The sequence below is a fragment of the Eulemur rufifrons genome, chromosome 15, assembly GCF_041146395.1.
Source record: "Eulemur rufifrons isolate Redbay chromosome 15, OSU_ERuf_1, whole genome shotgun sequence".
Classification (NCBI taxonomy): domain Eukaryota; kingdom Metazoa; phylum Chordata; class Mammalia; order Primates; family Lemuridae; genus Eulemur; species Eulemur rufifrons.
In genome coordinates, this window is record NC_090997.1 from 94,538,985 (window position 1) to 94,559,050 (window position 20,066).

Sequence of the window (20,066 nt, forward strand, 5' to 3'; positions counted from 1 at the left end):
TAGTCCCAGCTACTCAGGAGGCTGAGGCAGAAGGATCATTTAAGCCCAGGAGTTTGAGGTTGCTGTGAGCTAGACTGATGCCACAGCACTCTAGCCCCAGCAACAGAGAGAGACTCTGTCTCAAAAAAAAAACAACAGATGCTGAATTTACCCCTATTTGAATATAATGAAGTTAATTTTCTTGGGTGCCTAAAGGGTAATTCTAGAAACCAGAAAAAGTTCTGTATTTTTCACATTTTAATGTCACATAAAAAAAAAAATAAATACCAAACTTAATATATACGTATTAAAACATACCTTTTCAAATTCAATAAAAGCATAACAGAGGGACTCTCCTGTCTTCCAATCTCGGATAACTTCACAACTGAAAAAAAGTTTTTAAAAGTGATTAAAAAAAGAAGAAGAAAGCATTCACTCTCACTCAAAACTGAAGCACAAAATAAGGCAGTTATCACAAAGCAAAGTTAAATTGAGGACATTTCTCCTAATTTTTTCAATAACAATTCTTTTCTAACAACAGCTCATCAGCCCAGCAACTAAATTATATAAATTCTACTCTAAATGCTCTATGTAGGCCTATAGTCCTACAATCCCTAAGCACTGAAGGAAGAATAGAAATATTTAATTATCCTTTGGCAAAAGTAAACTGCTAAACAATTTTTAAAATCATAATGCATTTCAAGGCCAAATACAGATGAATTATAGAATATCTAATGTTACTGTAGAATAATGTATGTACATTCATAACATGTAAATATTTAGTAAGTTTATGTTTTGGATTTTGAATTTTAACATAAGCCAAGCTCAAATTTAACACTCTAAGTATAGCTATTACACAGAACTAACCTATCACAATCACCAAGTGAAGGGCTAATAAGCTGGAGTTGAAAAGCACCTGGTTTGTCCCTTTCCCCATGTATAAGTCTCATTTTAAAAACATAAAAGGAAATCCTAAACATAATACTTTATCAATTACAAAACAGACCTCTTTCTCACAGAAATACTAGCTTCACAGATTTTTGCATTAATAATGCAGGGAAAATTAACCAAAAGAAAAATTTTGGAAAATTTGGATTTAAATTAATTTTGACATCGATTGCTGATAATTCTGGGAATTAACTGAGATAAATATATTAAATATTAAAGAAGGTTGTTGAGAATATCATAGAACCAGACTTAAATTGTTCCATTCATTTCCTGTTTTAAAGTAAAAACGTTTGTGTCAAGAGTGGGACAATCATTCAATTGTTTATGCATGTGTGTGTGTACACACACACACATATATACGCTTTTCTTCCATACTGTCAAAAGACTCACCCATAAAAATTCACCAGTACAAAATTCACCCAGAATTCAGAGACTCACCAAAAATATATTAATATCATCAGAAAACCATCAACTAATTCTAGTTTTTCCAAATTTCTCCTTTGTTAATTCTAGGGATTACCTTCTTATTGGCCCAAATCTTGAGAATATTATTTCCAGATCCTCATCTGTGGTCACTGGATTCAATTTACAAACAAACAGCACATTTTCTGGAGGTTTAATATCTGCATCAGGTAGGTCTCCCACCTCAATTATAAACAAGAACATAAATCAATTTCTTTTTTTTTTTTTTTTTTTTTTTGAGACAGAGTCTCACTTTGTTGCCCAGGCTAGAGTGAGTGCCGTGGCGTCAGCCTAGCTCACAGCAACCTCAGACTCCTGGGCTCAAGGGATCCTCCTGTCTCAGCCTCCCGAGTAGTTGGGACTACAGGCATGCACCACCATGCCCGGCTAATTTTTTTTTCTATATATATTTTTAGCTGTCCATATAATTTCTTTCTATTTTTTAGTAGAGATGGGGTCTCGCTCTTGCTCAGGCTGGTCTCGAACTCCTGAGCTCAAACGATCCGCCCACCTCGGCCTCCCAGAGTGCTAGGACTACAGGCGTGAGCCACCACGCCCGGCCCATAAATCAATTTCATTATTTACTTTCCATTCTAAATATCCTATCCAAGCCCACAATGCTGATTTTCCTAAAACATTTAAATTTACATTATAAACTGCAGGCTCAGGAAAAGAAATCTGAAACTACACTATTCCTCGTATTAACAATATCAATAGTTAATAAATTCCTGAATCATACTTTGTGTGAACACTGTGCTCGGGGCTTCAAATATTTCTGCTGATTCTTAGAACAATCCTGCAATTTCTGTTTTAAAGTCAAGTAAAGAAAATCCAAAAAGGTTAAACAAGTAACTTGCCAAGGCCACATGGTAGTAAGCAACAGAGCTGAGATTTGAACTCAGCTCTATCTCGCTTCAAAGCCCCAATTTTAGGCCGGGTGCGGTGGCTCACGCCTGTAATCCTAGCACTCTGGGAGGCAGAGGCAGGAGGATCGCTCAAGGTCAGGCGTTCGAGATCAGCCTGAGCAAGAGTGAGACCCCCATCTCTACTAAAAATAGAAAAATTAACTGGGCATGGTGGTGTGCACCAGTATTCCCAGCTACTCGGGAGGCTGAGGCAGGAGAATCACCTGAGCCCAGGAGTTTGAGGTTGCTGTGAGCTAGGCTGACGCCACGGCACTCTAGCCAGGGTGACAGAGCAAAAAAAATAAAAAAACAAGGCCCCAATTTTATCCCTACTTTTTCTTTGTTCAAGTATTTGATATATTTTTAAAAAGGAGAATTTATGTAAAGTGTATCTACCTTATGAAGTATGAAAATAAAAACCACCTATGATGCTATCACCTGGCTTAAGAACTAAAATGTTCCCAATCCCATTATCTCTCTGCCTCTCTGAGATGACAAATACCCTTTTTGGTTTTCCTTTCTGGTCATTTCCTTGCCTGTCAGAGTTTTACTACATAGTATGCACCTCCAAGCAATACATGATTTAGTTTTGCTTGTTTTTGAACTTTTGAAAAATATTATCATACTGAAGCAAGCCTTCTGTGATTTTTAATGCTTAATTCTTTCCACATTATTGTTCAAGATGGAATAGCAACAATTCCCAAAGAGTGTTTCTATTTTTTTCCTCTCACCCTCACCCTTTGACCTTCTACTTCAGCCAAACTGAAGTCAACTTCACAATCAACTAGTGCCATTAGCAGAGCATAGCACTTCCTACTGAAGAACCACTGAGGATGACAGGAGAGAACCATGATGACAGTATTGATTTCACTATGGGAAAAATATTTCCCATGAGCCTTTAGGTGGGACAACAATATTCCTTTTCTTTTTTTTTTTCCAATTTTTTTTTTTGTTTTGAGAAAGGGTCCTACTCTATCACTTCGGCTAGAGTGCAGTGGTGCCATCATAGCTCACTGCAAACCTGAACTCCTGGGCTCAAGCAATTCTACCTCAGTCTCTCGAGCAGCTAGGACTACAGGAGTGCACTGCCACACCCAGCTAATTTTTTTTTTTTTTTTTTTTTTTTGTAGAGACAGGGTCTCACTGTGTTGCCCAGGCTGATCTGGAACTCCTGGGCTCAAGTGGTCCTCCCCCCTTGGCCTCCCAAAGTGCTAGGATTACAGGTGTGAGCTACCCCTCCCAGCCAACAATATTCCTTCATACATATATTCAATCTTAGAGATGATTTCTGTTAAAAATCATCATGTAAAGTGTCTCCTCTTGGATAAATACCTCCCTCCCCCCAGAAAATCTTGAAAATGAGAAACAGTAAGAAGCAACAGACCCAGTAAGATTTGCTCAATGTTTCTGAAACCTATCAAAAAACAATTAACCTATATCTAATAAGAATTATCATAACACAGAAGGGGGAGAGCAAATCAGTAAAACTCCCGCAAAGCACCTGTAATATCCAAAGGGAAGCACACATGAGAAAAAAAGTTAATGAGTTAAAAAAGAACTTGCTCCTGGAGAACATTTACGGGATTAAGAAATAATAATAATCAAATAAAAAATTAAAGAAATAACTTGTTATACCACTTCATCAAAGCTAACTTTAAAATACAATAAGAAATTTAAAACATTCATAACTGCTATGAGGTTCAAAACTAATTTTAGAAAACACTAGTTGAATTATCATTACACACAGATAAAGTATTCTGCTTTCTTAGAAAACAGAAGAAACATGTTAATAGTAAGAATCAAAAGAACACAGGATCACCTATTACAATGGCTAAAATCAAGAATAACACCACGAAATGCTGGCAAGAATGCAGAGAAAAAGCAACTCTCGTTCATTGCTGGTAGGAATGCAAAATGTACAGCCACTTTGGAAGACAGTTTGGAAGTTTCTTACAAAGCTAAACCATATAATCCAGCAATTGCACTCCTAGATATTTACCCAATGCAACAAAAACTTATGCCCACACAAAAATCTGTACACAAACGGTTACAGTAATTTTATTCACAATTGCCAAAACTTGGAAGCAACCAAGATATCTTTCAATAGGTGAATGGATAAACAAACCGTGGCACATCCATACAATGAAGTATTATTTAGCAATCAAAAGAAATAGACTATCAAGTTTATTTCTGCGACAGAGCAGAACCTTAAATGCGTATTGCTAAGTTAAAGAAGCCAATCTAAAAAGGCTACATACTGTATGAGTCCAATTATATGACATTTTGGAAAAGCTAAAACTATATAGACAGTAAAAAGATCAGTGGGACTTTGTTATAGTTTTAACCTCAATCAAGTTCATCAATTAAAAAAAAAATGGGCTCACGCCTGTAATCCCAGCACTTTAGGAAGCCAAGGGAGGAGGATTGCTCGAGGCCCAGAGTTTGAGACCAGCCTAGGCAACATAGCAAAACCCCATCTCTATAAAATTTTTTTTTTTAAATTAGCAGGGTGTGGTGGCAAGCACCTGTGGTCCTAGCTACTGGGAGACTGATGCAAGAGGATCCCTTGAGCCCAGGAGTTCAAGGTTGCAGTGAGCTGTGATCACTGTACTCCAATATGAGCAACAGAGTGAGACTTCTGTCTCCTTAAAAAAAAAAAAAAAAAAAAAATCAGTGGTTGCCAGGAAAGGAGGGTGGAGTGGGGTGATGAACAGGTGGAGCACAGGTGATTTTAGGGCAGTGAAATTATTCTGTATGATCTTGCAATACTGGATATGTTATACGTTTGTCAATTCCATAGCATGTACAAAGAGTGAATCCTAATGTAAACTATGGATTTTAGTTAATAATAATGTATCAATATTGGCTTATCAATCCTAACAAATGTACCACACTAATGCAAGATGTTAATAATGGGAAAAACTGTGAGAAGAATGGAGGGAGTACACAGAACTCCGTACTTTCTATTCAATTTTTCTCTAAACCTAAAATTGCTCTAAAAAGTAGTCTATTTATTAAAAACAAAACAAAAAAAGAATCCACGAGTCCATATTGATCGTGAATAGGTAGATAAGCTGACAAGAAAGGAGGGCTTACAGTAGAATGGAGGACGACAATTGTGGAACAGTGGTAGAGTTGGGAAATCACCTTACTGCACTCATCAGAGTCAAGATTGGTTCACGCAAAAATCATAAATGGGTAAGAAATTTAGGGGGAAAATTTGACAAGGAATAAGATATTTGAAAGGTCTCAAAGTATCTCGCCACAGATTGTTTATTGGAGACACCAGGCAGCAGATTAACTTAACCAGGTGATCAAAATTACTATTTTCCAATGAGCGGCAGATCGATGTCATATACCTCAGATGTGACATCTGAGGAGGACAAAACATTACTCATATACTATTTTGGCTATGCGTACATAACTTAATCGTGAGGCAAAAGTAGATAAACCTAAATTGAAAAATATTCTATAAAATAAATGATCTGCATTCTTCAAAAATGTTAATGTCATGAAAAATAAAAACAGGTTAAGGGGCCATTCCAGATCAAAGAGACTATAAAGGCCAGGCATGGTGGCTCACACCTGTAATCCTAGCACTTTGGAAGACCAAGGCAGGAGGATTGCTTGAGAACAGGAGTTTGAGGCCAGCCTGGCCAATAGTGAGACCCTGTCTCTACAAAAAGCAAAAAAATTTGCTGGGTGTGGTGGCACATGCCTGTAGTCCCAGCTACTTGGGAGGCTGTGACAAGAGGATGGCTTGAGCCTAGGAGTCTAAGGTTACAGTGAACTGTGATGACGCCACTGCACTCTAGCCCAGGAGACAGGGCAAGATCTTGTCTCAAAAAAGAAAAAAAAAATAATAATACATTTTCTTCTGACATACACTTCCTAAACTGTTGCTGTTGAAAAGTCTAATAATAATCTATTGTTCTTTCCCTTATAAGTAACTTATTCCTTTTTCCCAGTTGCTCAAAAGATCTTTAAGTCCAGTAATTTTCTTTCTTCTGGGTCAATATTCTCAGATACACAGTGTGCTCATTAAAATGTGCATTTTCAAGGTTTTTTATTTCAGCAAAGTTTTCCTCAATTATATCTTTTAATATTTGTTCACTGAGACTAGTGATGTTAATATAATTAAAAAAACCCCACAAATCTGAAAGTTCTATTATATAAAATAATAATAAAAACTTTATCATCCATTCATTCAAATATTTATTGATCATCTACCATGTGGTAAGTACATCTATTCCACAAAAATAAGAAATGGAAAACAATGCCTTAGTCGGGTCAATTGATCATCTACTGAATAACTATTTCCCAAAGGACTTCATACTATTAGTAATACAGAGAAGGAATATATTTTAAAGCACTCAGTTTGAACCTAGGTTTATTTTACCTTTCAACCACTATTCTATTTAATCTTAATACTTCCGTGGTATGATGAAGAATTATTCTTTACTATACATAAAATTCAGCCTAACAAACACTATTTAAAAATTGGATGAATAATTTTTCAAGACTTTATTAAAAAAAACAAAAATGAGATGAATATTAAAAAACTGAAATTCAATTAATATTTATAAGTGAGATATCCACTTCCCAGTTTTTCAAAAGGCACTTGGCACTATATTGAAAGTGGAGCCAAATTTGTTTATTTTCATATGCATTATTATATATCACCAAATTTAATCCAGAAAAAAATTTTAGCTAGATTTTTAATATTTTAAGACTTATCAAAGGTCCAGAAATAAACTTTCAACGAGTATATATTAAATATATTGCAAAACAACTACTTGAACAAAAGACTATTATCTTACCATCTCTAAAAGAATAGCTTGAGTTTTAGCTTCTTTTTCTGCCTTTATTTCTTCTACTTCTTCAGCTGATCTCCCTTTGAAATCATCAATTTCTTCATCTGCTCCTATTCGACCACTCTGTAAGGCAGAATTTACTTTTAAAGAACAAAAAAATCAGAAAAACATGGAACACATTATTCTTAAGTTACATCAAACGTGCTAAAATACCAACTAAAACAAATTTATGACACTCTGAAAATTGATTTTAATTAATTCTAAAATATTAGCCAGATTGGGTTTCTGATTAAAAAGTCAAAATAAACATTTATATAGACACTATCTATTATCCAACTAACTACTGAATGAAGAAGATAAATGATCTTAGAATTAAGCACCAATCCCAACCATAAAGATAAACTCGGCTTTGAGGGGTCATATTAAAACATATGGGAGAAAAGTTTGTGACGTTCCACAGAAATTTCTGGGTTCTAGCCTGGCTCCAGGGTATCCCTAGTTGAAAAGTTCCCTCACAAGATGATGGTTTAATTTGGCCTTGAACCTATATTCCTAACTAGAGTTAGGTGTCAAGAAAAACTTCCCCAAGGTGTTCACACAAGCTTCCAGAGCTAAGGTTGTTCCAGTAGAACACAAACTGGAAAAAAAAAAAAAAAAATTAGGGAAATGAAAAGATAACTAGATAAATGGCTATCTCTGTAGAAGAGAAAAAGAAATCTAAACTTGTTCTAGTGTAATTAAGCAAGGTAATATAATAATTCTGAAGGAATAAGCTCTAATAGACAAAAAAAGCTAAATCCATGCTAATCATTAACATGCATGTACATTTAATCACAAGAGGGCTCTACTTACATCTAATTGTTCCCTCGTGGGTTCTGGTGATCGATCAGGAATTAATAAATCAGGAGGGTCATCAAATGGATCATCTAAAATCACTGTATGATTTATCCTTAGAAAATAAACCCAAATTAAATGTTACATTAAAGTTATTTCAAAATCCATATTTTCATAGATTCTAATAATTTGAGTATCTCTAATGTAAAAAAAATACTAGTAAAAGGATATTATTAATCTAGGCATATTTTCATAATGAGTGCTACTGTTTTTCACTGTTTGATATCATATTTACTACCCTGCATTACTTTAAGATGTAAGCGAACATAAATGTCTAAATCTTAGAACTTCTGCCCTATTTCTCAATAATTTGCATTTAAAAAAAGTAAATTAGGCCAGGTATTCAGTGGCTCAGGGTGGTAATCCCAGCACTTGGGGAGGCTGAAGCAGGAGGATGGCTTGATTCCAGGAGTTCAACACCACTCTGGGAAACATAATAAGACCCCCATCTCTACAAAAAAATTTTAAAATTAGTTGGACATGCTGGCATGTGCCTGTAGTCCTAGCCACTCGGGAGGCTAAAATGGGAGGATTCCTGAGCCCAGAAGTTTGAGGTTACAGTGAGCTACGATCATGCCATGCACTCCAGTCTGGGCAAAAGAGCAAGATCATGTTTCAAAAAAAACAAATAAAAGTAAAAGCTCTTCAAGTAGTGTACCCCTCCACCAAAAAAACACCAAACTAAAACATTACTAAATTATTCCAAAACAATTATTTCACCCAACATAAGCAATTATAAATAATTATTACAAATGTAAAAATACAAAAGGTCCTTTTTATTATAAAGATTCATATAGCCTCGTATTAATTCACATTGTGGAATTAGAATTATCCAGAAAACAGTCCTATGAATACCAGTCTTATGCATACCACCACTGTGCATCATAATATTATGCATCGTAATATTAAAACATTCTATTACATTCAGATAGTAATTTGTAACCACACCTGATATCCTGATATGGTACAAAGTCCTTGTCAACAAAAGTCTCATTAATTTTCTTAATTATGTCCATGCCTTCTGTCACCTCACCAAACACTGTATGAACACCATCAAGGTAATCTAGATTTTCTCCTGTAGTAATAAGAAACTATATAGAAAGACACATAATACAAAAAAATAGATGTATAACTCAAACCGAAATCAGTTACAGACTGACAAAAAAAAATACTTACAGAAGTAAAACTACATTTACTGCACCGATTCTTACACACTTGTTACTAGAACTAAGTAAAAAGATTACACAAACTTTGTTTTATTGTGCTTCACAGGTAGTGTGTTTGAAAGGTTGTGGCAACCATGTGTCAAGCAAGTCTATTAGTGCATTTTCCAACAGCATGTGCTCACCTTGTGTCTCTGTGTCACATTTTGGTAATTCTGGCAATATTTCAAATCTTTTCATTACAATCACACATGTTATTGGTAGTCTGTGATCAGTGATCTTTGATGTTACTATTGTAATTGTTTTAGGGGTGCCATAAACTGTGCCCATATAAGATGGCAAATTCAATCCATAAATGTCATGGGTGTTCTGACTGCTCCACCAACCAGCCATTCCCCCATCTCTTTCCCGCTCCTCGGACCTCATTATTCCCTGAGACACAACAATATTGAAATTAGGTCAATTAATAACCCAATGTAATGGGTTAAAACCCTTGTAATGGACTCCAAGTGTTCAAGTAAAAGGAAGAATGGCACACCTTTCACTTTAAATCAAAAGTTAGAAATGATTAAGATTAGTGAAGAAGGCATGCTGGAAGCCAAGATAGGCTGAAAGCTAAGGACTCTTGCACCAAACAGTTAGTCAAGTTGTAAATGCATAGAAAAAGCTCTTGAAGCAAATTAGAAGTGCTACTCCAGTGAATACGTGAATGATAAAGTAAAACAGCCTCATTGCTGATATGGAGAAAGTTTTAGTAATTTGGATAGAAGATCAAACCAGCCACAACACTCCCTTAAGCCAAAGTTTAATCCAGAGGAAGGCCCTAACTTTCTTCAATTCTATTGAGGATGAAAGAAGTGAGGAAGCTACAAAAAAAAAGTTTGAAGATAGTAGAGGTTGGTTAATGAGGTTTAAGGAAAGAGGCCATCTCCACAACATACAAGTGCAAGGTGAAGCAGCAAGTTGATGTAGAAGCTGCAGCAAGTTATCCAGAGATCTAGCTAAGATTATCGATAAAGGTGGCTACATGAAATAACAGATTTTCCATGTAGAAAAAACCTTATATTGGAGGAAAATGCCACCTCGGACTTCCATAGCTAGAAAAGAGAAGTCATGCCTGGCTTCAAAGGACACGATGACTCTCCTGTTAGGGGCTTATGCAGCTGGTGGCAAAGTTGAAGCCAATGATTGCTGACCATTCTGAAAATCCTAGGACCCTTAAGAATCATGCTAAATCGACTCTGTGCTCTATAAATGGAACAACAAAGACTAGATGACAGCACATCTGTTTACAGTGTGGTTCACTAAATATTTTAAGCCCACTGTTGAGACATGCTGCTCAGAAAAAATGATTCCTTTCAAAAGATTACTGCTCATTGATAATGTACATGGTCACCCAGGAGTTGATGGAGATGTAACAAGGAGATTAATGTTGTTTTCATGTCTGCTAACACAAAATCCATTGTGCAGGCCATGGATCAAGGAGTATTTTCAACTTTCAAGTTTTATTATATGAGAAATACAGCCAGGTGCAGTGGTGTGCACATATAGTACAAGCCACTCAGGAGGCTAAGGTGGGAGGATCACTTGAGCCCAGCTTGGGCAACTTAACAAGACCTCATCTCTAAAAACAAAAATAAAGAAATACATTTTGTAAGGCTGTAGATGTCTTAGACAGTGACTGCTCTGACGGATCTGGGCAAAGTACATTGAAAACCTTCTGGAAAGGATTCACCATTCTAGATGCCATTGAGAACATTCATGATTTATGGGAAGAGGTCAAAATGTCAACATTAACAGGACTTTAGGAGAAGTTGATTCCAACCTTCATGGATAACTTTGAGGGGTTTAAGACTTCACTAACTGTAGACATGGTGGAAGTAGCAAAAGAACTAGAAGATGTGACTGAATTGCTGCAATCTCATGATCAAACTTGAAAGGATGTGGACTTGCTTCTAAAGGATGAGCAAAGAAAGTAGTTTCTTGAGATGAAATCTACTCCTGGTTGGAGTTAGTATGAACACTGTTGAAATGATAGCCAAGTATTTAGAATATTACATCAACTTGGTTGATACAGCAGTGGTAGGATTTCTGGGGACTGACTCCAATTCTGAAAGAAGTTCTACTGTGGGTAAAATGCTATCAAACAGCATTGCATGTTACAGAGAAATCTTTCATGAAAGGAAGAGTCCATCTATGTGGCAAACTTATTTGTTGTCTTAATTTAAGAAATTGCCACAGCCCCCAACGTCTAGTAACTACCACCCTATCAGTCAGCAGACATCAACATTAAGGCAAGACTCGACCCTCCACCAACTAAAAGCTGATGACCTGCTGCTGGCTCAGATGATTAGTAGCATTTTTTATCAATATTTTTAAATTAAGGTATATACATTGTTTTTAGACTTGATGCTATTGTACACTTAATACACTGCAATGTAGCATAAATATAACTTTTATATGCACTGGGAAACCAAAAAATTCACGTGACTTGCTTTATTGTGATAGTCACTGTATTACAGTAGTCTGGAACCAAACCCCAATATCTCCGAGGTATGCCTGTATATAAAATATCAACACATACACAGATGTCCCTTGATTGTTTAAAATACTTGGACAAACCATGGCTCAACTTCTTCATGTGTATTCAGTGGAAAATGAAAGCACTTACACCAATGGGGTTGCTGTGAGGATTAAACAAGACAATGAATGTATTCAGTAAAATCTGTTTTTAAAAAAGAATAAATACTGAAAGGAAATGGGCCAAAAATACCAACAGTGATAATCAAGTATGGTAGAACTGTGGGTAATGTTATTCTTTGTACATCTGTGTATTTTTTAATTTCCTCACAATGGGTATTCCTTACATTTAAGAGGATAAAATAATGTTTTAATATTAAAAAGGGCAACTTTTTTCTCCTAACAAATGTCTTTGATTAAAACTCTCTTACTGGACAGTTAAAGAAGATAACTCTGTGGGTTCCTTCTAGTCCTTCATTTCTAAGCAAAGCTCATGTTCTCATCCATTTCCTAACCTGAGATCCATGCTGATCACTGCCATTGTTCACCATGGACACAGTGCCTTTCTTCTTGTGCTTAATTCTTGGTACTTTTTCTGCCTCAAAAAAGCTTGCTTGATCACCATACAGTTGACTGAAAATAAATATAATAAGGTCATAAAATATACGTAGTCTCAAAATGAAATACAAAAGTACTAGTAACGTATGTGGTTACCAACCATTTCTTTATAGAAATGTCCCTATGAGTCAAAATATTTTTCTTGTTTACAACAGACATTTAGGGAACTTGGAGAAAAATCCTAAATTTGAACCATATTTTAAAATGCAGATTGAAATGACCAACTCTATTTTTCCTCATTTAAGAATAAGAGAACTTACCCAAAAATAGACTCTCCTCCACGACCAGTCCCTGTAGGATCACCAGTTTGTATGATAAAATCCCTCTATAATATACAGGATTCTTTGTTAATTAACAGAATATGCTAAGTGGTTTCAACAACAAAGGACATGACTAACATCTACCAACTTACCTGTACATTATGAATAAGGCAATAATTGTAGTATTTTATTTTGCACAACTTCAGGAAATTCAAGCAGGCTGAAAAAAAGTAAATATTAAATTTATCACAGTAATCCACAAATTATTTTTAAACAAGTAAAAGCACAGTATAATTTAATTTCTAAATAACCATTAGAAGAAAAGTAAAAAAACAGTCAAGTATCCAAAACTATAAAAAAGAGCAGTAGGTCTAGGAAAAAAACAACGTATTTTAAATTATCTTTTTATGTTTTTTTCATGGGACTTTTTGGGCATCTGAGCTAATACAGGAAATGGACACTTATCTGGAATAAGCAATCATTTATTGATAAATTAATTTTATTAAGAGAAAAAGAACAATTAAAGAGATACTATTAGTATAACGGGAAAGGATCTAGCAGAAGATATGAAAATGGGTACAGATTATATAAATTAGGAAAAATAAAACATCCAAGGTCAAATTTTTTTACAGTGGTTAAATAACCCTTCACAAAAATTCATACTTACCATGAACAAGCTTTCTCATATAAATTCATTTGCTTATCCAACAAACATTTCCTGAGTATTTACTAGATGCTTGACACTGCCATCACAAACGCCACTGAACTGTGGTCCCTGCCCTCAACAAGTTCACAGTCTAGTTGTGGAAAGACATGCTAACAAGTTCTTAAGGTGACAGTAAAACCAGAAAGACAGTAAGATCTATTAGGCAGTCCCTGCCCTCAAGGAGCTTACATTAAACTAGGGTCCTCACACCTGAACACAAGTAGTTACAATTCTAGGCATATCTAATTAATATCATTTATGCCACTTAAATAGTAACACGATAAAAAGTAATTTAATAAATGCCACAAGAGTTCAAGACATTGTTTCTGGGTAGGGAAATTAGAAGACCTCAGGGAGGCTTAAGGCAAGCATTAAAAGAACCAGATTGGCAGAGAGTAAAGAGTGAGCATTTTATTCTTGGAAGATATGAAAATATCTGAAAGTGGGAATTTAAATTTTTTGGGTGGGGCGGGACTGGTCCAACAGACAAGTCAGGTTCTGTGATATTCTGCTATTACAAAGTAGTAGAGGGTGAAAAGCTGGAAAGATGGGGCTAAACTCCTTAGAGAGTGCTGAATATCAGGCTTTCAGTTATTTTTCCCAAATATATTTCTGGGCTTCTTGTTAAATCTGGACAATAGGTAAAAGTTATAATAAAATGTGTCATGTGGTTTATAAAAAGACCTGAGACAGAGCAGAAGAAACAGATAACTCTGCTTAGGGAAGAGTGAGAGCTTTACAGAAGAGATCATGTTTAATCTGAGATCTAAATAATAAGTAAGAAAAAAAGGAGAATGTGTAAATAAGAAATAACTAGAAAAGGAGTAGTCCTTTTACTAGAAAACAAAAATAATGATCTAAGCAATGATCATCAATGGCTGCCAAAATCTTTGGATGAAAACAAGTGATGGGAACACTTCATAAGGGTGACAAGACCTAAATCCACTGACCAATTTTAACGTCACAAAAAGAGTCAATTAGACATCAAGTACCTCCTGAATGTGATGCAGCTGAAAGTACACATTATCTTATACCAAATATTCTTGCCCAAAACTTTAAACCTGAATCTGATCAAGGCTCTAGAACTAAGTAGCAATTTATAGGAAATAGAATAGAGAAATATGTTAAAAGACACAGCAGGGAAATAATCAAATCCAAAATGAGAGAAATTTTACAAATTTCAAACATAGACAAATCAACCAGAGTCCGTCTAGAAAATTTTTCAAGAAAGAAGAGGGAAGGGGGGAGTACCTATAGATTAAAATATACTTAAGAGATATATTAACCAATTCAATATATGGACCTTGTTTGGATCTTAATTCAAATTACCACTTTTTAAAATGTTTATGAGACAATAAGAAAGTTTAAATGATATAAGAAATTATTACTAAGTTTCAAGGTATGATAATGATTTGTGGTTCTGTTTTTTTTTTAAAGTTCTTATCTTTTAGAGATACATACTGAAGTAATGACAGATTAAATTTATTTAATTACAGATTAAATAAATCCAGTGGAGGTGAGGGTATTATAAATGAAATAAGATTAGCTATGTGTTGACAACTGTTAAACAAAGCTAGTCATGCATACATGAGAGTTCATTTACATGATTCTGTCTACTTCTGCATGTTTTAAATTTTCTACAATTAAAAGCAAAAAAAGAAAAGGAAGAAAGAAAGGAAGTAGGTAAGTCTGGATAAGTTTATTACAGATTAACAAATAGATATACATATAAGGAGATATCCAATTATATGCTTATAAATTCGTACACAGGGGGTGGACTTAATGTTCTCGGTGTTCCAGACTATCTTTGTAGAACCACTGCTTGTTAATTACATGGGATAACCCTGCCTCCCCTTTAGTTCCTCACAACTCTGGGGAAAGAGACTCACTTATTTTGCCAGGTGCTGCTCTACATGGATAGAGTGTCAAAGGAACTTAGAGCAAAACCAAGAGATAAAAATAAAATTCCCTCATTCAGTGTCTGGTTACAAAAAAAAAAAAAAAAAATTTTTTTTTAATGCCTATAATATTCTTTTAAACCCTGGATCCAGCCATACTTAAAGCCAACCTTACCCCAATAACATGAGGCAATTAATCTTCTTTGTTTAAGCCAGTTTGAGTTGGGTTTCTATCACTTGCACAGTCCTAACCAATACAGCACATTTATATTTGTTAGTCAATATAATGAACCTTTAGTGTGTGCCCTCAAAGTAGCAGGCATTGTACTTGGTACTGAAGATACAGCGATAATTAAGGTGCAGTTCCTGCTCTCACTGAAGTTTACATTCTTGAGAGGAGACAAGACTTGTAAATAATTCCAGGACAATAGGTAAATGTTATAATAAAATGTGTCATGTGGTTTATATTTAATAAAAACACCTGAGAAAGCAGAAGAAACGGATAACTCTGCTTAGGGAGGACGGAGAGCTTCACAGAAGAGATCATGTTTGATCTGAGATCTAAATAATGAGAAGTTTGCCAGAAGGGCAAGAATGGAGAGGAATGTGGGTTAGAGGCAACAGAAAAATGGTAAGAATGGTATGGGAGAGTTTGTAGTGTTTTGGGGGGGTGGGGGTGGCGGGGAGGAGGGAGGAATAGCTGAGTGTGGGAGAAATCTTTGTAAGGCAGGAGGCACTTGTATAGTACTCCAACTTGTTTCAACCTCTTTGATAGGCTCTGCGTTCCATGGGGGCAGGACCTTGATTGTAACGAACTGGTCTCCAGTTTCTCCCTACTCTAATACAGTCTTCACACTGCTTCCTATTATCTTCTCAAAACAAGTATGCCATACTTCAATCCTGCCTTTAAAACCTTCAAAGACTCTGGTCATCAGTAGAACACACACGACTATTCACGATCTGACCTACAACGTATCTGACCATACTCGCACTCTGTCATTCCAGAACTCATACCATTCCTTCCGGCCAAGTTAAACTACTTTGCCATTACCAGAAAATTCCAAGCAAACAAAACTCTCATTTTCACTCATCTTTGAACGAGCTAGTTCAAGTGTTCTACAGTCTTTGCTTGCCTCGCTTCTCCCCTCCCCACCCACCAAGGAAGAATTACTTCCTCCTCTGGTTTCCATGGTAACTTACATTCTTCTACTACAACACTTGAAAAATTAAAATGGGTTCCCCCGTCAACTTCCTTCAATGGAAAATGAGACCCTCAAGAGCAAGACGCCTAGCCCAGGACTCAGCCCAGTGCCTTGCAGGCTCCGTTCATACTCCCGGACAGCCTTTTCCTCCATCCACGCGGGATGCCCACATTCGTCGCGCTAAGCACATCCTACCTGCTTTCATAAAGACTTAACTGATTACACCCCAAGCAATAGTTATGTTTCTCTCACGAGAAAAGAAAGCACAGTAAAGCGACAAAAGCTATGCTTATTGTATATGCAGCCTGCGTATCACACACACGCCCACACACCACCCCCCCAAATGACCGCAAGCACCCTCCACCCAACTGGCCAACACGAGATACGGAAGAAGGGCTGCTGAGGATCAAACGAATTCTCATAAAAACTTTTCTAAGCAAACACCGCTAATAAACAGCCCGGTCGCGGACACCAGCAGCCCAGCAGCTCGAGCCAATGGCCACCACGGACTGTGCAGAGAAGGGAAAGTAGGGGAATGAGCTCGGGGCCCCGGCGAGAGGTGAGCAGGGCACAGGCCTCACCGCGCGGCCGCTCCTCGGTGTACAAGTCGATGACGACGTCGCCCAAAGTGGTCTCCAGCAGAACCGCCATGGCGCCCGCTGCTCCTCCGCTACAAGCCCGGGGGCGTAACTGGCGCGGCTCGCCGACGTCTACGTCTTGCGTCACCCTCGGCGCGACGCCTGATTGCGTCATGCCTCTGACGCTGCCGTCTCCTTCCAGCAGCGCCTTCTGGTCCGTACACAGCCTGTCCTGCTGACGGGTTATCCCGGTTGGTCTCGCTCTCGGCGTGGCCCTTGGCGACTTCCGCGGAAGCCTATCGCGCACAAGGGACCCAGTATAGCGTTTTGTGTCCATCTAAAGAATAGGGGCGGCCCTTTCTTTTTATCCGGCAGAGGGCGCCCGCGGCGCGGTCTTCTCCTACCTCCTTTTTGGAATGACTCCTGGGGTTTCCTCGTAAGTCTTTTTTTTCTCTATCTGTCCTTCCTTCCTTCCTTCCTTCCTTCCCCTCTTCCCTTCCCCTCCTCCCTTCCCTTCCCTCTCTTTCTCCCTCTTCCTCCTCCCCCTCCCTCTTTCCTCCTTCCCTTCCTTCCTCTGTTTCTTTCTTTTCTTCCCTTTCCTTCCCTTCCTTTCCTTTTTATTTTTAGACAGAGCCTCACTCTGTCGCCCGGCTAGAGTACAGTGGCGCCAGTGGCGTCATTGTAGCTCACTGCAACCTCAAACTCCTGGGCTCAATGATCCTCCTACCTCAGCCTCCGAAGTAGCTGGGACTACAAGCACATGCCACTACACCCGGCTAATTTTTTATATTTTTAGGGGGTCTTTCTTTTGCTCAGGCTGTTCTCTGACTCCTGAGCTCAAGCGATCCGCCTGCCTAGGCCTCCCAGAATGCTAGGATTACAGGCGTGAGCCTTCACCTCGGACCCAGAGTGGCTATTACTAAAAAGACAAAAAATAACATGTTGGAGAGGATGCAGAGAAAAGGAAACTCATACACTTTTGGTGGGAATATAAAATAGTATAGCCACTATGGAAAACAGTGTACAGATTTATCAAAAAACTAAAAATAAAATTACCATTCGATCCAGCAATCCCACTACTAGGGTATCTACCCAAAGGAAAAGAAATCAATATAGCAAAGGGATATCTGCACTTACATGTTTATTGTGGCACTATTTACAATAGCAAAGATACAGAATCACCCTAACTGACCATCAATGGATGAATGAATTAAAAAAATATGGTATATATACATAATGGAATACCATTTGGCCATAAAAAAGAATGTAATCATGTCATTTGCAGCAACATGGATGGAACTAGAGGTAAGTGAAATAAGCCAGGCACCAAAAGACAAATATCGCATGTTCTCTCTTATATATGGGAGCTAAAAAATTGGATCACATGAAGGTAGAGCGGTGAAAAGATACCTAACAAGAGACTAAGAAGGGTGAGTGAGGGGGTGGATGGAGGATGAAGAGAAGTGGGTTAAAGGGTACAGACATACAGTTAGAATAAATTCAGTGTTTGATAGCAGAATAGGGTAACTATAGTTGAACCAAAATGTATTGTACTCAGGTACATGGATACCCTAAATATCCTGACTTGATCACTATGTATTATATACATGTAACAAAATTTCACATGTACCCCATAAGTTTGTTCAAATAAAAAAAAAAAATATCAACCTCACCAACCACATGACTAATTTCTCTTATTTTGACATCATCTACCTACTCCGAACAACCATGTTGAAATGTTTGTAGCCATACTAAAATTGTCAAAAGTATAATCCTGATACTGCATTAAATGAGCTGTCTTCTACCTAATTGTATATATAAAAACCCACATATTTATGCTCATAATGTACAGAAGTATTCTTGTGTTTGACAAGGCCAATATGATTTCCTTTACTCAGTGTCCACCCCTTTCCCTGCTTTTTCCTCTCATACCCTAAGGAATCCCAGTTTGGTGAATTGGGAGTCATCCTCGTCACTGTTGTCATCACATTTATAGTGAGATATCTGCATGGAACAGTGGCAGGTGTGGGGGCTTGAGAGAATGTTTTGGCTGGCTGGAAAACAGGACATTCTGCCCTTTCTGGAAACCATCTTTACCTGCTTCTTCATCTTCCTGACCTTGTCAAGTACTTTAACTGCCCTTTCTTTCTTGTGATAATTTTTTCGTTGACCTCTTCAGTATATACTGATAAGGTATTTTAAAACATAGGTTTTATTATTTTTCAGGCATGGAGAGGCCAATAGATCAGGAGACAATTGCCACTGAAAGGATAGTTTGTTACTCACAGTTCCTGGACTAGGATGGGGTAGTGAGGAGGGGAGGACACCACACCTTGCAGGGCCACATGGGGAAGCACCAGGGTGTGTCAGAAGGCAGGGGAGGAGAGGAAAGCAGAAGCAGGAGCCTTTGTGTTTTCCTAGGGAAAGACAAGGCAGGGCAGAGCAGGGTAAGCAGGTTTAGGATTGGCTGGTTTGAATAATTTCAGCAGGCTCTGTGATATACGGGTTGTCTTTAGTTGTCTGGTACCTGGACTTTTTGAAAGGTGGAGGAAAAGTCTTAAGACCTTCATTTTATAGATTAAGATACTGACGAAAAAGGATCTGAAAACCCAGGTGGTCTGGCTTCCAGCTGAGTATTGTCCCCTCGCCGCCTCCAGCGGTGGCTGAATGAACATTGAACATGTAACGCGTGGTGGATTAGCCTCGTGAATCACCTGCAGGACTTTAAAAACTACCAGTGCCCGAGCCGCAGCCCGGACTAATTTAAACCAGAAACTGGAGTTCCCGGGGAGACCTCAGTACTTTTTAAAGCTGCACGGGGGATTCCCACGTGCAGCCAAAGACGGGAACAACGATTTAATAAAAATCTTCCCTCCAAATGTGATGTTTCATTTTTAACGTGTAATAGTATTCTGAAAGATTACCATAGGTTCAGCTTATAGTACATGTATATATATGCGCACATATACATATATATGTGTATATACTAATTTAAAAAATAATGGCAACGAACACGTTCACACTCCTTCAGGTTAGAACTCCTCCCCAACCCCGAGCGCCGCCCCGACCACCGGGTCCTACTTCGAGGTCCCATTTGAGGCCGCTCCTTCCACTTGCGC

The 20,066-nt window shown here is 37.6% G+C and overlaps 1 protein-coding gene across 1 annotated transcript in view; it reads right to left on the reverse strand.

The window, feature by feature from the left end:
• PPIL4 (peptidylprolyl isomerase like 4) overlaps positions 1-17,020 on the reverse strand; it is a 33,054-nt gene extending 16,034 nt beyond the window's left edge. The window contains exons 1-9 of the mRNA XM_069488106.1: positions 16,951-17,020; positions 12,716-12,783; positions 12,564-12,628; positions 12,201-12,318; positions 8,951-9,093; positions 7,961-8,057; positions 7,115-7,231; positions 1,448-1,572; positions 298-364 (exon numbers count right to left, since the gene is read on the reverse strand). Coding sequence (XP_069344207.1) covers positions 298-364; positions 1,448-1,572; positions 7,115-7,231; positions 7,961-8,057; positions 8,951-9,093; positions 12,201-12,318; positions 12,564-12,628; positions 12,716-12,783; positions 16,951-17,020 — 870 coding nt within the window. The remainder of the gene's footprint in view (positions 1-297; positions 365-1,447; positions 1,573-7,114; positions 7,232-7,960; positions 8,058-8,950; positions 9,094-12,200; positions 12,319-12,563; positions 12,629-12,715; positions 12,784-16,950) is intronic.
• Between the last annotated feature and the right edge of the window lie 3,046 nt (positions 17,021-20,066).